The 22,587-nt window shown below is 39.6% G+C and overlaps 1 protein-coding gene across 7 annotated transcripts in view; it reads left to right on the top strand.

Annotated features, from left to right (window-relative positions):
• LOC124718871 (lysine-specific demethylase 4C-like) overlaps positions 1-22,587 on the top strand; it is a 380,259-nt gene that overhangs the window by 64,030 nt on the left and 293,642 nt on the right. For 5 of the 7 annotated variants that reach the window (XR_007005926.1, XM_047244505.1, XM_047244508.1 and 2 more), the window contains exons 11-14: positions 7,398-7,804; positions 10,770-10,984; positions 15,736-15,876; positions 17,672-17,818. Coding sequence is in view for 6 of the 7 variants with exons in the window: in XM_047244505.1 (XP_047100461.1) it covers positions 7,398-7,804; positions 10,770-10,984; positions 15,736-15,876; positions 17,672-17,818 (910 nt within the window). In the remaining variant the exon portion in view is untranslated. The remainder of the gene's footprint in view (positions 1-7,397; positions 7,805-10,769; positions 10,985-15,735; positions 15,877-17,671; positions 17,819-22,587) is intronic. The other 2 variants (XM_047244506.1, XM_047244509.1) reach the window with 2 other exon arrangements.

Here is a 22,587-nt window from a genome sequence, read left to right as displayed (position 1 = left end):
GAGACCAGCTCGGCACTTAAACCAGGCTTGGTCCGGTCGGTACACGGGCTCAGTCGTTAATCCATTGTGTGGATTTGATCCAGGTGTAACTAGCCTCCCTGACACGCAAGCTATTGCACTGTCCATTACACTACAACGATAAGATTCTGCTGTACTGGTTATCGTGGTTGGATTAAAACGCCCCTTTATCCTGTATTCACTGCTGCACTGTTTTTGCTTTGTAGCCGTTCTGGAATGTTTGCGTAGTATAACTTATCGGGACAATATGTCTTAGGTATCAATGATGCTGTGTATCTGTTGAGAATTTCAAACCGTACTGGACTATGTACACGACCGCTTTGTGGTCAACTGGTCATGTCACTGCTGTTCGAGAAAAATATGTTGTCTTGTCTTTAGTTGTAAAGTCTGCCTGACCTCTTATTTTTTTCGTCGTCGTCACTTGACGAATGCTTAGACGGAACTCGTACAGTAGCTGATGGAAAGTATCCAGACACAACTGTGTAGTACATACAGGGCACTCTATTCAGCAGATTTGATCGGCTAAAAGAGTAATAGTTGTAACAATTTGTGCCGTATCTCCCGCCGCTGCCAAGCTCTACTTGGCATGGTGGCTGATGGGAGTAACTAGGTTCGTTCGAATGAAGATATCATTACCAATCACAACCATTTCCAAACTGTCGCTACTGCGCAAATGCAGTTTCATGATTGTTGTGATCATCATGACACCTTTGCGAACCGTATTTAGCATGTTTTGGCATTTGGCCACGTGGAGCACTAGTTAATACCATCATTCACTTTGTGTTGCTCAAATGTTTTTAGTGTAAACACAGCGCCAGTTACGTATTGTATTCATGCTGAGAAAAACGTGTTTTGAGAATTTATTCTTGTTGTCAAGTGCAGTATTTACATATGTAATTTTTTATGTTACACAAATAAACAATGTGAGTGATTGGTGTGTGTGTGTGTGTGTGTGTGTGTGTGTGTGGTTTTCTACATAACTGATGAGGCATGGTACCTGATTACCTGTACTTGTACAGTGCAAGAGACGCAGAATAACACATATTCAAACACCATTCCAAATACTTATTTACATATTTGCACCTGACAACGAGAAAAGTCTCCAAACACGTCGTGCTAAGAATGAAAAAACGTGTAACTAGTGCGGTATTTCATTTTGTAAATAATGAATGACTGCTGCCGGCTTCCCGTAAACATCGATTATGACATTTGAAGTTAAAAATTCTGGAAATGCGTCATTAAGCATAAAAAAAATACGTAACTTGTACAATATTTCATTATTTAAATAATGAATGACAGCTGCAGGCTTTCCAAAAACATCGATCATGATGTTTGAAATTAAAAATTCTCAAAATGCGTCATTAAGCGTGAAAAAATACGTAACTAGTGCAGTATTTCATTATTTAAATAATGAATGACAGCCCAGCTTTCCGAAAACGTGAATTATGATGTTTGAAATTAAGTCATATGTTTCCACTTCTCAGACAGTCGTCAATTCCTGTTACATCAGCGGTTTTTATTAGATAATAAACCTTTATTAGATAATAAAAAAATTCTCTGACAAGTCTTCAGATACCTGTTATGTACGTTGTTGTTGTTGTTGTTGTTGTGGTCTTCAGTCCTGAGACTGGTTTGATGCAGCTCTCCATGCTACTCTATCCTGTGCAAGCTTCTTCATCTCCAAATACGTACTGCAGCCTACATCCTTCTGAATCTGTTTAGCGTATTGCATCTCTTAGTAACTTTCCCAGCTTAAAACATTATTTCCCACATTTTACATTTTCCAGAATTTTTTGGGAAGTCCCTTGAAAAATGTAAAAGCAGAGTTTCACTGTAGATCACGAGCTGTCACGAGAAGTGGATCTACCGGTAAAACAGGAGGAGTATTCTGTTCCTTAGTAGAAAAGCAGTAATAGCACAGCATGTGGCTCAGAAAACCCAGTGACTCCAAAGGTGGACTAGGCATTGGATGTCACCTGAGTAAAAATTCCATCGTGGACATTACAGCTGTTTTAGAGGTGTCTCAGATGACTAGTAGTGATGTGACTGTGAAGTCGGAATATGAAATGAGAACCACAGATAAACAGGCATCAGCCACACCTTGTATACTGACCGGCAGGGACTGTCGAACGTTGCAGAGGGTGGTTGTGAAAAATCACATAAATTTAGTTGAGGGAATAACTTGTGAGTTCCAAAGTGCTACCAGAAATCCAGGTTGCACAATGATTGCCTGTAGGGCTTAAAAAAAAAAAGAAGAGCTAAATGACTCCTGAAGCGGAGAGTGATGCCACGAGACAGTGGATGACTGGAAAATGAGTGATTTGGAATTATACTCTTTTTTTTTTTTTTTTCCATCGTGGCCAGGATGCTTGAGGTCACATTCACATTACTTTGTTGCCACTCTGCAGGTTCCTCCTCCTCCTCCTCCTCCTCCTCGCAAGCTATGGCCACTCAAACGAGGTATTGACAATAATCAGCATTGTCATGTTTTAGAATTAATTTATTACGCCTTAATGAACTTTGTTTGGCACATTGCAGTATGTTTATACATGACTCTGGAGATTATTATGCTTATATAATTATATTAATAAGAAGAAAGAGAACCATGGACCTTGCCGTTGGTGGGGAGGCTTGTGTGCCTCAACGATACAGATAGTTGTACCGTAGGTGCAACCACAACGGAGGGGTATCTGTTGAGAGGCCAGACAAACGTGTGGTTCCTGAAGAGGGGCAGCAGCCTTTTCAGTAGTTGCAGGGGCAACAGTCTGGATGATTGACTGATCTGGCCTTGTAACACTAACCAAAAAACGGCCTTGCTGTTGTGGTACTGCGAACGGCTGAAAGCAAGGGGAAACTACAGCTGTAATTTTTCTCGAGGGCATGCAGCTTTACTGTATGGTTAAATGATGATGGCGTCCTCTTGGGTAAAATATTCCGGAGGTAAAATAGTCCCCCATTCGGATCTCCAGGCGGGGACTACTTAGGAGGACGTAGTTATCAGGAGAAAGAAAACTGGCATTCTACGGATCGGAGCGTGGAATGTCAGATCCCTTAATCGGGCAGGTAGGTTAGAAAATTTGAAAAGGCAAATGGATAGGTTAAACTTAGATATAGTGGGAATTAGCGAAGTTCGGTGGCAGGAGGAACAAGACTTCTGGTCAGGTGAATACAGGGTTATAAATACAAAATCAAATAGGGGTAATGCAGGAGTAGGTTTAATAATGAATAAAAAATAGGAAGTTGGGTAAGCTACTACAAACAGCACAGTGAACGTATTATAGTGGCCAAGATAGACACGATGCCCATGCCTACTACAGTAGTAAAAGTTTATATGCCAACTAGCTCTGCAGATGACGAAGAAATTGAAGAAACGTATGATGAGACAAAAGAAATTATTCAGGTAGTGAAGGGAGACGAAAATTTAATAATCATGGGTGGCTGGAATTTGACAGTAGGAAAAGGGAGATAAGGAAACATAGTAGGTGAATATGGATTGGGGCTAAGAAATGAAAGAGGAAGCTGTCTGGTAGAATTTTGCACAGAGCATAACTTAATCATAGCTAACACTTGGTTCAAGAATCATAAAAGAAGGTTGTATACATGGAAGAATCCTGGAGATACTAAAAGGTATCAGCTAGATTATATAATGGTAAGACAGAGATTCAGGAAAGAGGTTTTAAATTGTAAGACATTTCCAGGGGCAGATGTGGACTCTGACCACAATCTATTGGTTATGAACTGTAGATTAAAACTGAAGAAACTGCAAAAAGGTGGGAATATAAGGAGATGGGACCTGGATAAACTGACTAAACCAGAGGTTGTACAGAGTTTCAGGGACAGCATAAGGGAACAGTTGACAGGAATGGGGGAAAGAAATACAGTACAAGACGAATGGGTAGCTGTGAGGGATGAAGTAGTGAAGGCAGCAGGGGATCAAGTAGGTAAAAAGACAAGGGCTAGTAGAAATCCTTGGGTAACAGAAGAAATATTGAATTTAATTGATGAAAGGAGAAAATATAAAAATGCAGTAAATGAAGCAGGCAAAAAGGAATACAAACGTCTCAAAAACGAGATTGACAGGAAGTGCAAAATGGCTAAGCAGGGATGGCTAGAGGACAAATGTAAGGATGTAGAGGCTTATCTCACTAGGGGTAAGATAGATACAGCCTACAGGAAAATTAAAGAGACCTTTGGAGAAAAGAGAGCCACTTGTACGAAAATCAAGAGCTCAGATGGAAACCCAGTTCTAAGCAAAGAGGGGAAATCAGAAAGGTGGAAGGAGTATATAGAGTGTCTATACAAGGGCGATGAACTTGAGGACAATATTATGAAAATGGAAGAGGATGTAGATGAAGATGAAATGGGAGATACGATACTGCATGAAGAGTTCGACAGAGCACTGAAAGACCCGAGTCAAAACAAGGCCCCGGGAGTAGACAACATCCCATTAGAGCTACTGACGGCCTTGGGAGAGCCAGTCCTGACAAAACTCTACTATCTGGTGAGCAAGATGTAAGAGACGGGCCAAATACCCTCAGACTTCAAGAAGAATATAATAATTCCAATGCCAAAGAAAGCAGGTGATGACAGATGTGAAAATTACCGAACTATCAGTTTAATAAGCCACAGCTGCAAAATACTAGCGCGAATTATATACTGACGAATGGAAAAACTGGTAGAAGCCGACCTCGGGGAAGATCAGTTTGAATTCCGTAGAAATGTTGGAACACGTGAGGCAATACTGACCTTACGACTTACATTACAAAATAGATTAAGGAAAGGCAAACCTACATTTCTAGCATTTATAGACTTAGAGAAAGCTTTTGACAATGTTGACTGGAATACTCTCTTTCAAATACTAAAGGTGGCAGGGGTAAAATACAGGTAGGGAAAGGCTATTTACAATTTGTACAGAAAGCAGATGGCAGTTATGAGTCGAGGGACATGAAAGGGAAGCTGTGGTTGGGAAGGGAGTGAGACAAGGTTGTAGCCTCTCCCCGATGTTATTCAATCTGTATATTGAGCAAGAAGTAAAGGAAACAAAAGAAAAATTTGGCGTAGGTATTAAAATCCAGGGAGAAGAAATAAAAACTTTGAGGTTCGGCGATGACGTTGTAATTTTGTCAGAGACAGCAATGGACTTGGAAGAGCTGTTGAACGGAATGGACAGTGTCTTGAAAGGAGGATATAAGATGAACATCAACAAAAGCAAAACCAGGATAATGGAATGTAGTTAAATTAAATTGGGTGATGCTGAGGGAATTAGATTAGGAAATGAGACACTTAAAGTAGTAAAGGAGTTTTGCTATTTGGGGAGTAAAATAACTGATGATGGTCGAAGTAGAGAGGATACAAAATGTAGACTGGCAATGGCAAGGAAAGCGTTTCTGAAGAAGAGAAATTTGTTAACATCGAGTATAGATTTAAGCATAAGGAAGTCGTTTCTGAAAGTATTTGTATGGAGTGTAGCCATGTACGGAAGTGAAACATGGACGATAACTAGTTTGGACAAGAAGAGAATAGAAGCTTTCGAAATATGGTGCTACAGAAGAATGCTGAAGATAAGGTGGGTAGATCACGTAACTAATGAGGAGGTATTGAATAGGATTGGGGAGAAGAGAAGTTTGTGGCCCAACTTGACTAGAAGAAGGGATCGGTTGGTAGGACATGTCCTGAGGCATCAAGGGATCACAAATTTAGCATTAGTGGGCAGAGTGGAGGGTAAAAATCGTAGAGGGAGACGAAGAGATGAATACACTAAGCAGATTCAGATGGATGTAGGTTGAAGTAGGTACTGGGAGATGAAGGAGCTTGCACAGGTTAGATTAGCATGGAGAGCTGCATCAAACCAGTCTTTGGACAGAAGACAACAACAACAACAACAACAACAACAAGAACAAAAAGTTTAAATTTAACCCACCAAACAGAAATTATAGTGGGTGGACATCATCTTCACTACCTTCGTCGTCATTGTCATCACTGGAACACTCTTCACTATCTTCATGTAGATTTATTACAACGTTCTGAATGTGTTCGTATTATTGAATTCCATCCTTTGAGAAGTCTCTTCTTGTAGTAGTTGCTTGAGACAAACAGCACATTTCTGCCAGTCTTCTATTGTCGCGTGTTTAATGGTGTGTTCCAGTAATTTTCTCACGTCACTAATTTTAAATTAGAATCCTTTTCTGCTATCTCTGGCTTTATTTGAGCATTTGTCATTTCCTTGGGATTATACTGACAGTGATACGGAGGACGTCATATTACTTGTTTCCGCAGCTAGATAATGGAGCTCATATTGCCTACAACTGCTGCTGTGTTCCCCAACAATAAAGAGCAGTCCGGTTATCGTGTGTGTGTGTGTGTGTGTGTGTGTGTGTGTGTGTGTGTGTGTGTGTGTGTGTGTGTGTGTGATCGTGAGGTATGCTTTTGTTTTGCAGAGTATTAGCAAAACTCTTTTTATTACTATAGGAATAACCCGTAACACAAAATGACATTAGAGTGACAGAGCGAACAAACAACAGAATAAATAATATTCCTCGAAAACAAAGAATAGACATAGATCATAGGCTGTGTCAGAGTTGATGTTGCATGAAATTGTTCACTTGTGCGTAGCATTCTGGTCTGTAGGTCAGAATTGGTGGAACTGGATGTTTGAAAATGGTTACGCTTATAATTTTGTAATGCAACCACCCTGTTAGCTGTGTGTGTTAGCACACCACTTTTGAAATTGAGGAGAACACCAGTGGTCCCAGATTGAATCCATCCATAATATTAACGACGAGGGCCAGGTTTTGTGGTGGTTTCCCACATCTGACTGGCTGAATACCAGGATGGCCTCAGCTACACAATTTGCAAACATTTTGAATGTGTTTTTACACTTCTGTGTGTACTAATACTAGACACAAAAGAGATGGAGTACACAATTGCCATACAAGTGGGGAGAAGGTGGCAACAGGAGGACACCCATCTATACTCTACCGCTGACATTGACAAATCCAAATTAACATTCTGACCCCCAAGAAAATATGGAACAAGGCCACCAAGGATGAGATAATTTGGCTATTGGAAGTTTTGGCGGAATCTAAATAGTTTTGGAGTAAAGGTAACAACTAACTGATTAGCAGAGGCAATCCTGGAAATTTTACTGGCTCTCTGACAAATATTTCAGTCTCGTTAATGTGCTTGTCAAACATTCAAAGCCATTAGTGTTTCGTGACTGGTTTACTTTTACTCCAAAATGATAACACTGATAATTTGCAAATTATTTTTAGTGAAAGACATCTTTTCTTGAAAAATTCTTTGGTCTCTGTAATAAGTTGAGACAGCAGCCTTCAGACTCGACGGTGTCTACATATCGCTTCCCCATTTTCTTTCCGCAGGCACCACCACCACCATCACCGTCACCATCACCGCCACCGCGACAAGTTAAAGTTGGACTTCAGCCCGGAGGAGCTGGAGGAGGCGGGCATCCCGGATGCACTGCTGCAGTACCTGGCCGCCGAGGAAGGGGAGGGCGTGGCGGCCGCAGAGCTTGAATCGAAGAGCCGACCACCCAAGTTGAAGCGCCACCCTGTCACGGTGACGGAGAAGCGCTGCATCGACGAGTACTTGGAGCTGATAGACCGCCACTACGAGGAGGCCGCAGAAAAGAGGTTGTCTGCGGCCGGTGGCAGCGGGCCATCACTAACGCGGATCGTGGAAGCGCTCCGGCAGCCACAGCGCCCAACGCAGCCGGCTGGCGAGTCTGCCAATAGTGACTGTCATAACAAGAGCATTAAGAGTGAAGGTAAGATTACAAATATTCGTGTAAGTCGAACTCCATTATCGGAACTTACCTCACGTGAGCTGAAATTGCCAATGGTTGGTCTCCCTAGCGGATCCCAGACATGCTGTATGGGATTCAAATTGGGAGACCAAGCAGGCAACACTATGCCATTTCCAAGAAAATATCAACCACCCGTGCTCAATGAGGTAAAGTGTGTTGTTGTTGTTTTTGTTGTTGTTGTTGTTGTTGTTGTCTTCAGTCCTGAGAGTGGTTTGATGCAGCTCTCTATGCTACTCTATCCTGTGCAAGCTTCTTCATCTCCCAGTACCTACTGCAACCTACATCCTTCTGAATCTGCTTAGTGTATTCATCTCTTCGTCTCCCTCTACGATTTTTACCCTCCACGCTGCCCTCCAATACTAAATTGGTAATCCCTTGATGCCTCAGAACATGTCCTACCAACTGGTCCCTTCTTCTAGTCAAGTTGTGCGACAAACTTCTCTTCTCCCCAATCCTATTCAACACCTCCTCATTAGTTATGTGATCTACCCATCTAATCTTCAGCATTCTTCTGTAGCACCACATTTCGAAATCTTCTATTCTCTTCTTGTCTAAACTATTTATCGTCCATGTTTCACTTCCGTACATGGCTACACTCCATACAAATACTTTCAGAAACGTCCTTGTGACACTTAAATCTATACTCGATGTTAACAAATTTCTCTTCTTCAGAAACGCTTTCCTTGCCATTGCCAGTCTACATTTTATATCCTCTCTACTATGACCATCATCAGTTATTTTTCTCCCCAAATAGCAAAACTCCTTTACTACTTTAAGTGTCTCATTTCCTAATCTAATTCCCTCAGCATCACCTGATTTAATTCGACTACATTCCATTATCCTGGTTTTGCTTTTGTTGATGTTCATCTTATATCCTCCTTTCAAGACACTGTCCATTCCGTTCAACTGCTCTTCCAAGTCCTTGGCTGTCTCTGTCAGAATTGCAATGTTACCAGCGAACCTCGAAGTTTTTATTTCTTCTCTATGGATTTTAATACCTACTCCGTATGTTTTTTTGTTTCCTTTACTGCTTGCTCACTATACAGATTGAATAACAACGGGGAGAGGCTACAACCCTGTCTCACTCCCTTCCCAACCACTGCTTCCCTTTCATGCCCCTCGACTCTTATAACTGCCATCTGTTTTCTGTACAAATTGTGAATAGCCTTTCGCTCCCTTTATTTTACCCCTGCCACCTTCAGAATTTGAAAGAGAATATTCCAGTCAACATTGTCAAAAGCTTTCTCTAAGCCTACAAATGCTAGAAACGTAGGTTTGCCTTTCCTTAATCTAGCTTCTATGATAAGTTGTAGGGTCAATATTGCCTCACGTGTTCCGATATTTCTACGGAATCCTAACTGATCTTCCCCGAGGTCAGCTTCTACCAGTTTTTCCATTCGTCTGTAAGAATTCGCGTTAGTATTTTGCAGCCGTGACGTATTAAACTGGTAGTTCGGTAATTTTCACATCTGTCGACGACACCTGCTTTCTTTGGGATTGGAATTATTATATTCTTCTTGAAGTCTGAGGATATTTCGCCTGTCTCATACATCTTGCTCACCAGATGGTAGAGTTTTGTCAGGGCTGTCTCTCCCAAGGCCGTCAGTAGTTCTAAAGTCAAGTGTTATCGTCCATAAATACGAAGTCTGGGCCCACCCCACAACAGTGGCACATGCGGTACTAAAATCTCCTCACAATACCTGACAGGAGTTAAACATTGCTGATTCACCTTTATAGTTTCATGATGAGGTGTTCCGTCGTGCCCTTATGGCCGAATAACAGTCCTCTCTTTTTGATATCGCACGTGGTTGGACTTGGTCTTGTCTTCAGTATATTGTTTCATTCGCTAGAAATTGTTACCACATCCGAGAAATGGAACAGTTCACATTCAGCCTTCGGGCCACATCTGTTAGCAACTGTCCTGCTTTCATTCTCCTTATGACCCTGCATTACAGAGAGTCTGGTAGGTGTCTTCTTTGTGCCATACTGCACCATCTGTGATGTATACGCAACAATTGTGGATTTGTGACTACCCGGGAATGCTATCCCTTTTGATAGGTGCTCTGATGTTATCGTTGATGTGGTTGTCCATTGACCGGAATGCCATCTTCGGTGCAGAACACGATTGTATGGACATCTGTTGGCATTTTGTGTGATTATATGCCGTGAATTAGACACAACACAGGGAAATAGCGAGTTGTTGCTTTAATTTTGGACATCAGTGTACATTTTTCTGGACCCCTCTGTATTATCTTGAATATTGCAACACTATCAACTTGATGTTTCCATATCAGTTTATTATGTATTGCAAATAGAGCTTGTGTTGTCCACCTTGCATGGTGTTCATTTGATCCTCCAAGCTGAAAGTGCATTACTTTGGTTTCTGAGAGGTTAACCATTAAATTTTCACTTTCAAAATGGCATTCTGCAGTCTCTATAAATATTTACACTTCCTTATGAAGATTACCGGGATTTTTTGCCTCTCAAAGATGAGATGTACTGTTCGTATACACGGTGAGGAAAGATTCGTGATCTTCAGTACATCAAAGGTCACTTACATATCTTATAAAAGAAAATTGTCCCAAAGTGAGTCCAGTGACACACTAGATTTTATGATTTTTATTTTGGACCTTTTCAGTTCTATGATGATCCCATTGTTGCACAAGATTTGAAGGTGATGTTGCTGGTTTGTTAAATATAGCTGTAGTAATGTCGTAAGCTTTCCATTGACAGCGTCATTTGAAAGTTTTGACAGCATTGTACCTCTGTATACTCTGTCAAAAGCATTTGAAAGTCTGTAAATAAGGACGTTGTATTCTATGAAATTTTCATTATTCTTACAATGTCATTGGATCTCCAAACATCACTTCCAGTGTTACATTTAATTAGACAAAAAAAGGAAGGCCCAATTCATTTTATTTTGCAGATGCAGATTTTACAGCTGAGGACATGAATGCTGTACATGGACTTCTGAATCTGCAGTCGAAGAATACATCACCGGTGTTGACGACTGAGCACGTGCCCTCTGCAAGTGGATTAGACGTGGAATGCCCCATCCTGGATAGCCAAGTTCCAAGTGTTGGAGCCACTGTCGATGTCACGACAGGGTCTTCACCAGTGAAGGACATCAAACCATCAAAGGTCTGCTCTCCAAAATCTGAAAACTCTGTATGTGTTTTAATACTTGTGGCCCGAGTGCTTGTTGATTTTACTGCATGGCTTTCAACTTTGAACACAGCAAGTTTTTGTGTATAATGTAGAAGCAGGCATTCCAGTTGTTTAACACTTCATTTACACCTATCTGAAATGTTCTATACAACTCATGAACAGAGACGGGAAAATTTTGTGACAACAATAACACAAAATACGCGATTTTAAGTGGAAATAACATGAAATTGGCAATTTTTATGAGATCGCGATATTTTTAACTTTGCCATATAGAAATGATATTTACCTCAGGACTGTAGTTTACTAATGTTTCTAACTGATGGTTATTGAATGATAAATCAGCAATTTGACTTATCTTCTGAAGGCTTAGTTTCATACATAACCTTCATTTCCTGCATGACATTCTCTGATGAAAATAGTACCTCAATTTGCAAAAATAATATGGAATTGTGCAAAAAAACCATGAATTCTGGAAAAACAGTATTGAATTTGGGATACGCCGAATGTTGTGAAAAGGAAAATTGAATCTGGGGAAAAAAGTAATGTTGAATTCAGCAAAAAACTTTAATCAAATTTTCTAAAAAAAAGAAACCACTAAATTGACAAATAACACCCAACTAAGGAGAAGGGAACATTAAATTTGGGGGGGGGAAAAGCACTAAATTTGGAAAAAATAAGGCAAACACTGAATTTTACAAAGAATACGTCCAATTTGACAAATAAATAGTAATGAAATTGAGGTAAGTATTAACTAATTTGAAAAAAAAGAGAAAGATTTGGCCATAAAATAAAGATTTCTTCCTGTCCCTATTCATGAGTTAAATTAGTTCTCAAGAAATTGCAATGAGCTTCAGTGTTTAGTCGTGTCAACATGGTCTCAATAACATAATTGGTTATCTCTCTTGTTTGCCAATTACATACTTCAGTATCGTAGAATAATACAATTGCCTGCTTAAAATAGGAGAAAGGAAATAACATGTAAAATATTTGTGTGACCCATAGCTAGATACTGTGTGTTAGAGACGTATATCACATAGTACTCTCGCATGGCTTAGAGCGTATACAAAAATGTTGCTTAGTGTAAAAGTCCTGTGTCTGTTATGGGAGGGGACTTTTCTGTTAACTAATGAGGATTAATCCCCATCATGTTCAATTCTATTGTGAAGTAAATTGTGCAACATCATTATAGATGTCTTCACAAATTGCATTATGACCAAGTAGACAATAAAGTGCTTTGAGAGCTGTACTGCCTATGTTCAAAAACAACATAACAGGAGGTATAAATATCAAAAATATATTGCAGTAATGAACATACTGTAACATTTATAATTTACATGTGAACCACAGAGAAGAAAACACTGGAAAAGTAGCATTTGAGTGAGCTACAAAGTCACTTACGTTATAGCAAGGTGTGCCTTGCTGTTTTCAGTGGAACCTGCTCTACGTTTTTGTACAGTGGCTGTTGCAGATTGTTTATTTTCGAGGGAGTTGCGGATAGTTGAAGTAATTCACCTTTTGAAGCAAACAGGGTCGTGTCTAATCTTGGATATTGCAGTGGATTTAGGGACACAGCTCATGAAATAAGACCTAATTGTTTCTGCTCTTTCACTTACACTTGGAAAAAGCAAATACCTGTTTGACTCTTCTTCGCCTCCAATATTTCTGTGCACTGCCAATATGGGACTGCAAGTACTAAGGAACTCTTACATGTATTAATGCTTGATTACACCACAACCATGTTTGTTAAACAGTTGTGGAAGACTCTCCATTCTATACCCACAACTGAAGTACCAGAAGTGGTTGGGTGTTGCCAAGGTTTTGTGTCTCGTTTTGAAAAATAGACTCAACAGTAAATTTGGCAAAGAGGTTCTGATTATTGATTGTTTAATTCGTAGTTAGGCATTGTTTGATGAAACGGGGAATTGGTCATCAAATGAAAATTGTGGAGAAGTATGTAAATTTTATGGTGAAAATCACTAGCTGCTCAAAGGGTTCCTGAAAGTTACGGAAGAGGGTATGGCGACATACCTTGTAACAATACAGTTAAATAGCTTAGTTGAAGTTTTCTTCAGGTTTTATTTGCAATTTGTGAGGAAATTTATCTTTTCTTGAAATGAAAGGGAAGTGACGTATAATCTGGAAGATGTTCAGACCCAGCTAAACCACAAGGAAGCTCACAGAAAAATATATTTGTCTAGTTCTGTACCATAACCATTAACTTGTGATTGGGATTAGACCTTCTAATGGTACTCCAACTGCACTTCTGGGTAAAATACTTCTCATTATGAGAGATTTGTCGTATGATGAGAGTGATATAATTTTTGCAGTGGAATACTTAGCTTTGAACTGTTGAATCTCCTCCACCAATAAAGTCTGTTAAGGGGATGTGTATTGCAGATTTACCTGGATTTCGCACATGATGAAAACTTTGATGTTAAAATAATATTTTCCAACACACTGATGAAACCTTTTTAACAGCAGATGTATTTACTGTAAGCAATTTCAAAGATGTTCACACATGAACTATCTTCTACCAAAGCAACAACTGTTATAGACTTTGCATCGTTACATTGGCCAAACTGCAACTGACTTAAAGTGCTTTGCACTGCTCAGTATATATACCCTATCTTAACTATGTATGTTCTTTAGCCTATTGCCGAAAACAATCAAATTTACTGATTTATAATGAAAAGTTAATGATTTACAACAAACTGTTAGTACAGTATTAAAGACAATAAATGATGACTCATTCCGAACACATTTCTAGATATTGTTCTTTTGACTTTTGTGTGGAAATTTGATTATGAAGTTAAAACAACAATGTCTATCATAAAGTCATTAATTACATCTTGATTTCACTTGGGATTTTATTTCTAACATTAATTAAGGTACAGTGGAAACTGCCAAAATGGAATTTCAGGTTAAAGTTCTGTATGATAATTTTGTATTATCAAAATGACTGAAAATCAATAGTATTTGCATCAGAATGTTCAAAATTTGCCAGTGAAAAGGTTAATTTCAACTGATCTAATTAGTTTTTTGTTACTGACGTGATACATAAAGTGTGTAAGTCATGTTAAATACATCAGTAGACTGATAAATGCTCCAAAAACCTGTTTTTAGGAAAATTGAAAGTCATAAATTTTGCTAAGTAATTATTGGTTTAATTACAACATATATGTTTCTCCTAAAATTTCTATGGGAATGTAATAATGCAATCATGAAAATGAAATTATAAACTTTTTTGAAATTTACAACAGTATGTTAAGTCAAAATATCAGGTTTTCTAATGAATTATAACTTTCTGTTTATTACTGTGAAATGATCTGAAATAATGTTATTGATGTTATTCAGTATGTAAATGAACCACACAGTTAAATTTGCTGATGATAACACTGCCCGAAAATGGCTTGGCAGCATCCGATAATTGAGGAAAGTGATAATGATAATTCAGATGTAGATTGTAATTTTGTTCATGAAAGTGATCAAGGTGCAGAAAATGAAATGAGTCATGAGTAGCGAAAATATTATTATTCATGTCAGAAATGAGAGTATGCTCACAAACACTAATGGAGATTCTTGGGCAATTAGTGTGGATTGTTCTGATTCCTCTTCCAATGAATCGCCACCTTGCACCTGAAAAATGTTCTCAACCAAAATTCTGTATCAAATCTCACAATATAATTCCGCATCTGCCTGGTGTCTGTGGGGAGGCCAGAAGTACTAACACCATTGCCAGAAACCTGGATACTACTCATTTATGGCGATTGCGCGATTTGACCAAAGAGAGCACAAATGCTTACATAATCACGTAAAGCCTCTTTAGAAAAGTCACCCAAATACTACAAGAAACGTAAGAGGATTTAGACATTGTTGGGTATTTTGCACATTTCCGGCATTCTTCGTGGAGGCAGCCACTTTCTTACAACTGAACATGATATTTCAGCTGAATATGTGTCAGTCACAGCATGGTGAGGTGGCAGTGCATAATCTTCCAGGCTTGTAAATTTTGTGCACGTATCACAATCATAATAAAAGATATCCCCAGTCACTGTGCTGTGTTTCACAATTCCACATTCGAAGGCACTGCTGCTGTCACTCGTCGATGTGCCATGTCTAGTTATTATGGTGGTGGTACCAATTCGGAGTTTGTGCAGTGTGTTAGTAAATTGTTAACAAGCAGTTTACACCCAACTTTTCCATCTCACATGAATATTACTGCCAGGTTCCCAGTTGAAATATTGTTAACAGATGTAAACTGTTGCTAGTGCAAATCTTAAACAGAGTATACAGTATGATAAGAAAATTTTGAGATCCACAATCCACTAGATACTTGATGTGCAACTGATGAGACCCTATTTCTTCCCCTGATATTTTGGTCATCTTCAGAATGAGTAGACTGTCCGTTTGCTCACTTGGAAGTTGGTCCTAATATGTATGGCCAAAATGTGAAGGAACAGGATTTCAGAAGACATATGCTCGAAATCTAGTGGACCGATGTTGTGTTGCGAAAACTTGAAGGTGTACTTAGAGATCCGTTTCGCTTCCTATTTATTGATTATCAAATTTTTGTGTGGTAAGAAAATAATCTTTTTTTGAGCTTGATAAGGCTCGGCAAGTGGTTATTGCTGCCTTCGTTGCAATTGAGCTGAAGTCCCAATAGTTACTTGTAAGGCCCAGCTGTTGATGATGCTTTTGACACTTAAATTATTACCTTGTTCTAGGTTTTAATTGTGAGGAATATTGGTACAGACCAGGATGGTACGGGCAGGTATCTAAAACTTGCCAATACTTACGTACCATTTAAAATGGAACCGTATGACGGTGGCAAGTTCGTGGTGATACAGCCGCCCAGAGCATCACAGGTATTTTGTCAGAGATGACAGCTGATTGGGTGCTGGGTCTTAAAGCTGTATAAAGGAACTTATGGCAACTAACGATCAGCTCTCACACTCAACAGTCCTGTGCATACTATTTACTGCTTTTGGGCAGATGTCATGTTTCTGAAGGTCTAACACATTTTTTTCTGCTTACTCACATATTATAGGTTGACAGTGTATTTTTGCATCATTCTTGCCAGAAAAACAGCTTTTGCTTTTATAAGAATACCATCTTCCTTTGCATTTTACTCACCATAGTGCCTTAGATTTTAGTGTGCGTATCTATCTGGAAACTTTGTAGTCAAGGCACATAGCGCTCGGTTAAAGATGATGCTGGTATGGTCAAATGGGCATGCAGCTGAAGTTGTTTTATACAACCTTATTCCTGCTTCTGTGCGAGAGTTAGGATACAATTTTTTGTGTGTGTGTGTGTGTGTGTGTGTGTGTGTGTGTGTGTGTGTGTCGAGAGAGAGAGAGAGAGAGAGAGAGAGAGAGAGACTGACTGCAATATTTATCACTAGACTTTGCTTTCCTGTATGATCTCTTTTTCAGAGTTCTATCTAATGCTTGTCACTTTTGAATGCATATCCTGCAGTAAGGATGTGGTAAATATGCTAAGTGAGTCTAAGCTGAAGTTGTGCTTGGGTGTTTATGCATTTTGGTCGTAATGAACAGTATATTCTTATTCTACATGCCTGTTTTGCACTAGTTAGTAGTGTGCACATACATTGTGAAGGGGATGCATACCAAAGTCAGTCGAGCAATTAGCTTGCATATTTGAAAGAGATTTTTTCATTTATAATAATGAGGAACTGGATTATAATACTAGGATAAATACCACTGATGATTTACAGACATTTGTTGGTCGTAATACTGCTGCTGCTAATAAAACATAATAATAATAATAATAATAATAATAATAATAATAATAATAATAATAATAATAATAATAATATTGCCTGATGGGGTTTTGTCTCAGGATCTTGATGTTCAAAGATGTTTCTGATGTTTTGCTAGTCATTGTGCTAGCAAAATGTCAGAAAAACTATGAAATGAACATTGTCCAAAGACCAAGAGACAGAAGCAGTCAGCATGTAAACAAGTGGCCAAGATAGGCGCAACAATTTTGCAGTAATAGTAGTGAACAATAACAGCAGTCCGCAATGAAATTTTCACTCTACAGTGCAGTGTGCGCTGATATGAAAATTCCGGGCAGATTAAAACTGTGCCAGACCGATACTCAAATTCGGGACCTTTGCATTTGTGGACAAGTGCCCTACCAACTGAGCTACCCAAGAATGACTCACAACCAGGTGGAGGTAAAACTGCGAGGATGACAGGTTGCGAGTCGTTCTCGGGTAGCTCAGTTGGTAGAACACTTGCCTGCGAAAGGCAAAGGTCCCGATTTAGAGTCTCAGTCCGGCACACAATTTTAGTGTACCAGCTAATTTACAAACTAAAAACAGTTATATTTTTAAGATAGTAAAAATAGCATTACTATGTTGTAGGTAATTAGTGCAGCCTGAGCAAAAGCCTCTTAACTCGACAGTGATGCGCTCTGTAATGCCAGTGTTGTTTAATAATGAAAATCCCATCAGTGTTTACCAACTTTTGATTTTGAAGTGTAAGTGATCACAGAGCAGTGGTACACGTACCAAGTGTCATTCGGTTTTCCAGCCTTCCAGATACTCAGGCTTCACAGTGCTGCTACTTTAGGATGTGGCAACTGACTATTACGACTTTTGACTTGGATCGTATGATGTGTGTATGTGTGTTCTAGGAGTCAGTGAGCCACACACTTGGCCAGCAGCAGCCACTGCCTCTAACATCTCCGGGACAAAACTTCGACGCCCAGTCACAAACTAGGGTTGTTGTGCAAAGGTCATCTGTGCCACCTTTCCCCAGCAAAACACCGTTCCATGTTCAGGTTAGCATTGACTCTCAACTCTGTGCCAAATAGCTGTTGCTTCACTAAGTGTTTCCGTCTCCTCTTGTGCTTAACCTCAAATGCACGTACAGGAATGACTGTCCATTCCCTACAATATTCTTCTGCTTTGTGTGCCGCAGTGCTGGAAACGCACTAAACTGAATGACAGACAATCCAACTAATCATTACCTTCAGTTGACTCCTTTCTCTATAGGCTATTTTCAAACCATTAACAAAGTTGTCTGGTGGAAACTGCACTGTAACAAATAATGGCTTTATTCCCTCTGTGTTCTTGCACCCAAATATTCTTAGCTGCATGTATAGGATATCAACAACTTTCTTAGTACTGAAGTGTGGCTCAATTTAAAATAATGAAAGGTGTGAAGTTAACTTCCCACTGTATAGTTGTGTTGAACAGTTGACAGGCACATTGACAAGACTTCCCAGCACTGCAGCCCAACTGGTGTGCATGGGGGTAGGTATGTGTGCGTGAGTGCGTGCGTCCGTTTACACATTAGAATACATTTCTGAACAGATCTTGAGAGGAGAGGAAGTGGATTACCGAACAAAAAATATATGGGGTGAGGCTAAAAGACATTAACATTAAATGGATGTTTAATTATGTGAAATTACAAACAATGCATTTGGTTACTGTGTTTTAACTTGGCACACATCTTACTCAGTAAAATAATAGAGTAAAATGAAGAACAAACTGCCTTCAGTCACAAGTTGCGTTTATTTACTGCACTATGCATTTCGAGCCCTGGAGGCTGATCTTCAGGTGCTTTTTAGTGATTTACATCAGGTTTTTTTAGTTGTTTGCAGTTTAACATTGTATGATGTCTGCTTCTGTTATGCAGTTGGTATACACAATACACATCTTTAATTTTGCAGTACATACTGGGATATATACATATCATGTCCATTATAATTATCCGGGCTGTTATGCCGTGGTCGGTTGATGAATTCTGTGTCAATTCCCAACGTTTCGTGTCCGATTGCGGGAGACATCTTCAAGGGGGTCCGTAGCTTGATGGAGGGTCCAACACACCCACTGTCTCGCTACTGAGCCAGTGGGTGTGTTGGACCTTCCATCGAGTTACGGACCCCCTTGAAGATGTCTCTCGCAGTTGGAGACGAAACGTTGGGAATTGACACAGAATTCATCAGCCGACCACGGCATAACAGCACGGATAATTATAATGGACATGATATTTTCGGCCGTTAAAGTCTACATTTTTTATGTATACATAGTCCACCCCAGTATGTACTGCGAAATTAAAGATGTGTATTGTGTAAACCAACTGCACAACAGAAGCAGGCATCATACAATGTTAAACTGCATAGTGCAGTAAATAAATGCAACTTATGACTGAAGGCGGTTTGTTCTTCATTTTACGAAAGTAAACAGTCACTGGACGAAACACTGAAAAACAATAGATAAAATTAAGTAAAATAATAGTCTGTGCACAGTTAATTTTGAGGCCCACTGGGCCATTTGGGCAGAGGTAGAAGTGATGACCTCAGTGATGCGGTGCTGCAGGTTGCTAGGTGGTCAGTTCTAGGTTTGCTGGCGTAGACACGCCCCCTGACCAAAAATCACATAGCATCAGGTCAGGAAAATGTGCCAGCCGTGGTAGAGGACCACATTCACCAATCCAACATTTACCGAATGTTTCATGCTGGTAATCCCGAACCGTCTGACTGTATCGGGCAGTGGTGCCTTTGTCCTCTAAGTATCCTCGCTGGAGAATGGGAACTGGTGCATTCTTCCCTGTGAATGTACTGAGTGTGGGAAGGTAATTCTCTCCCCTGACAGTCTGTCCTTCAAAAAAGGAGAATGAAGTCACTCCATATTTGCTCACTACACACCAGGTGTTTACCTCAGGGGAATCCTGCACATGCTCTCGAACTTCCAGGGTGTGTGTGGCTGCCCGGGTGACACAGTAGTGCATGTTCACATGACCACTGGTGTGGACTGTTGTTTCATCAGAAACCATGAACAGAATATCAGGCTTCATGTGCACAGTTTACAATATAATTTGTGGAGCACTCGCACATACTTGCTTGTCCGCTTTTGTGAGCTGCTGCACAATCTGCAAGTGGTATGGCTTCATTCCTAAATCATTGTGCAAAATTCTAACCACTGACCTTTGAGAAATTCCAGACTCAAGAGAAAGTCTGCGCGAGGACGTAGGTGGGCTGGCTACAGTCGTTCCTTGGACAACGATGATGATCTTTTCTGTTCAGACAGATCTCTTTCTACCACTGTTTCCCTTGCAGCAGTCTTGAATGGACCCATCTTTACAAGCTTCTCGTAGATCCTACCAATTGTGAGGCACAATGGTACATCCCGTCCTGTCCAGGCCTTGAATTATTCCTCTTCAATCCCTGGGGACTGAAAGACTTCCATCCAGGCAGCAATATTCTTTCGTTCCCCAACAGAGTATCAGGACACCATGGTTTAATCTGCAGGAAAAAAAAAAAAAAAAAAAAAAAACAAATGAGAGAGCACCCACTTAATGTTAAAATACTTTCGCCTCACTCTGTATGGTACTATTTCAAATAGACATACTGCTGCTCATGTCTTCGTAACAAAGTTACAAGGAAGGCCATCATACTGGTTAATGTCTCCATGCTAGCTGAACATCATTTGCTTGATACGCTTTTGTTTTGCTTCTTGGGACCGTCAAGATAAATTGGCCACCCTGCATGGGTTGAAAGCTTTAGGTTGATAACTGTATAACTGAAAGTAGTGTGAATAAAAACCTGGTGCTGAATGCAATGTGGGGGACACTGCAAGACGAAAGATGTCTCAACTGCACAGCATTAGCTTGACAATTGGCCGTTGAAAAATTACAAGTATTTCAAACATCGCCTGCAATTACTGTGAAGCTTTCAGGATCTGAATCTCACAGGTGTGGCATTCTACTGTTAAGACAACCACTGGTTTTGTCTTGATTGGCACATTCAGCCTGCAGTTAGAATATGTAAGGAATGTAATCACTGTTATCTGGAATGGTCAATAATATGCAGTGCTGAAAGACACTTAAGTATCAAATAAACACAGTTTAGCCGCCCATGTTTGGTAGCTACAAGAGAGCCCCTTTATCTCACACTGCCTGATGACTTCACAAAACACTAACATATTTGTGTGCATTTTTTCTGTTGTCAACTCTTGTCGTCATCCTTTCTTTGTTTGTCTGCATGATTCCTCCTTTTTGTTATACTTTTACGACACTAAACAACATTAACAGTTTGGGTAATGGAGTTCAGTGTAAGTACAAAATTACTTTTTTTTTATTAAAATGAGAAAATGAAGAATCAGTAAAGAAAAGGAAATAAAGCAGGGATAAACTGTATATACTGTGTATACGAACATATGCCAATGACCGTAGGGCTCACTGAAATAGTAACAAACATTCCAAAAGATGCATGAAGTTGTAAACAGTTTCCCTATTTTGCTCTCCTGTCATCTCTATTCCCAGTCTCATCTGTTCCTAACACTGTTTGTGCAACATGTAATTGTGTGCTTGACTCCTTATTCACCCAAATCACCCAAATTCCTGCTCTTTTAATTTTTTTAAATTTTCTCTTTCTTCGGTTCAGGTTTCTTCTAAGATTTTAAGTTCTCTCTCTCTCTCTCTCTCTCTCTCTCTCTCTCTCTCTCTCTCTCTCTCTCTTCAAATCTCAAGCCATGTCCATGCTGGGACTGGAAACATGTTTTTGTTGCAAACTTGTTTATTGCACTGTTTTTAACAAGTTTGAAACATCTTTTCTCGTTAAAGGTATCCGTGCACATTGGAAGGAAACATTTCTTGCAGTGTGCTTGCATTGTCTGCATCTTTCTCATTAGTGTGTCTGGACCAATTGCTGCTCTATGTCTGGTGTCGAGGAAAGTATTTTGATATGTGGCACTGCACTGTTAATCCTCAAAAAAAATTAAACAAATGTAGAGAGAGAGATTAGCTCTCATTCTTGGACTGCAATGTAACGTAGAAGTTCCAGGAATGACTTAAAATAGACTGACTGTGGAAGAAAACACAAAGAAGTGAACTGTCAAAATGTTAGAAGAGATATGCAAACTGTTCCATGAAAGCGAGCTTAGAATTTCGGGAACCAACTAAGTGATAAATCTAGTACTATACTGAAACCTCCTATGTATCTCGCCTGCAGGGATTGTGAAAACAAGATTAAACTTGTGATCTGGTGTGTTGGTTTTTTTTTTTTTTTTTTTTTGTGCGCGATTGATTAATGGTGGTGTTCGGAGTGTTCTGCTGAGCTGTTTTCATTTGTGCAAAATGCCCAGCATCTGAAGAAGATGGCTGGGTCACTTGTCGAAATATTGTGCATAAATGGAATTGGTGACTCAGCAGAAAACTTGGGATCGCACCATTGAGATTAGACTGATTACTGCGTGTGTAGAGGTGTTTAAGCAATCATTCTTCCCGCATTCCACAAGAGCATGGAATAAGAAAAAACCCTCAAGAACTGGTACTATTGGATGTACCATTTGCCATGCACTTCAATGGTTTGTTGAGAGTTGTTGTAGATGAAGCTTTCTGTAGCTTTACTAGAATGTATCCTCAGATTCAAAATTCTGATAAATACTATAAAACCATGTATTTCAAAAACACACAGTTAAAGAAAGCAGTTCCAGTAATCTGAAGAATTGCTCTCTCTCTCTCTCTCTCTCTCTCTCTCTCTCTCTCTCTCTCTCTCTCTCTTAATGAAATTAAAGTCAAAGCCTCGCATTTTTATTTCACATA

The sequence above is a fragment of the Schistocerca piceifrons genome, chromosome 10, assembly GCF_021461385.2.
Source record: "Schistocerca piceifrons isolate TAMUIC-IGC-003096 chromosome 10, iqSchPice1.1, whole genome shotgun sequence".
NCBI classification, from domain to species: Eukaryota; Metazoa; Arthropoda; class Insecta; order Orthoptera; family Acrididae; genus Schistocerca; species Schistocerca piceifrons.
Note: the sequence above shows the minus strand (reverse complement) of the source record. Positions and strands in the feature narration are given on the sequence as shown.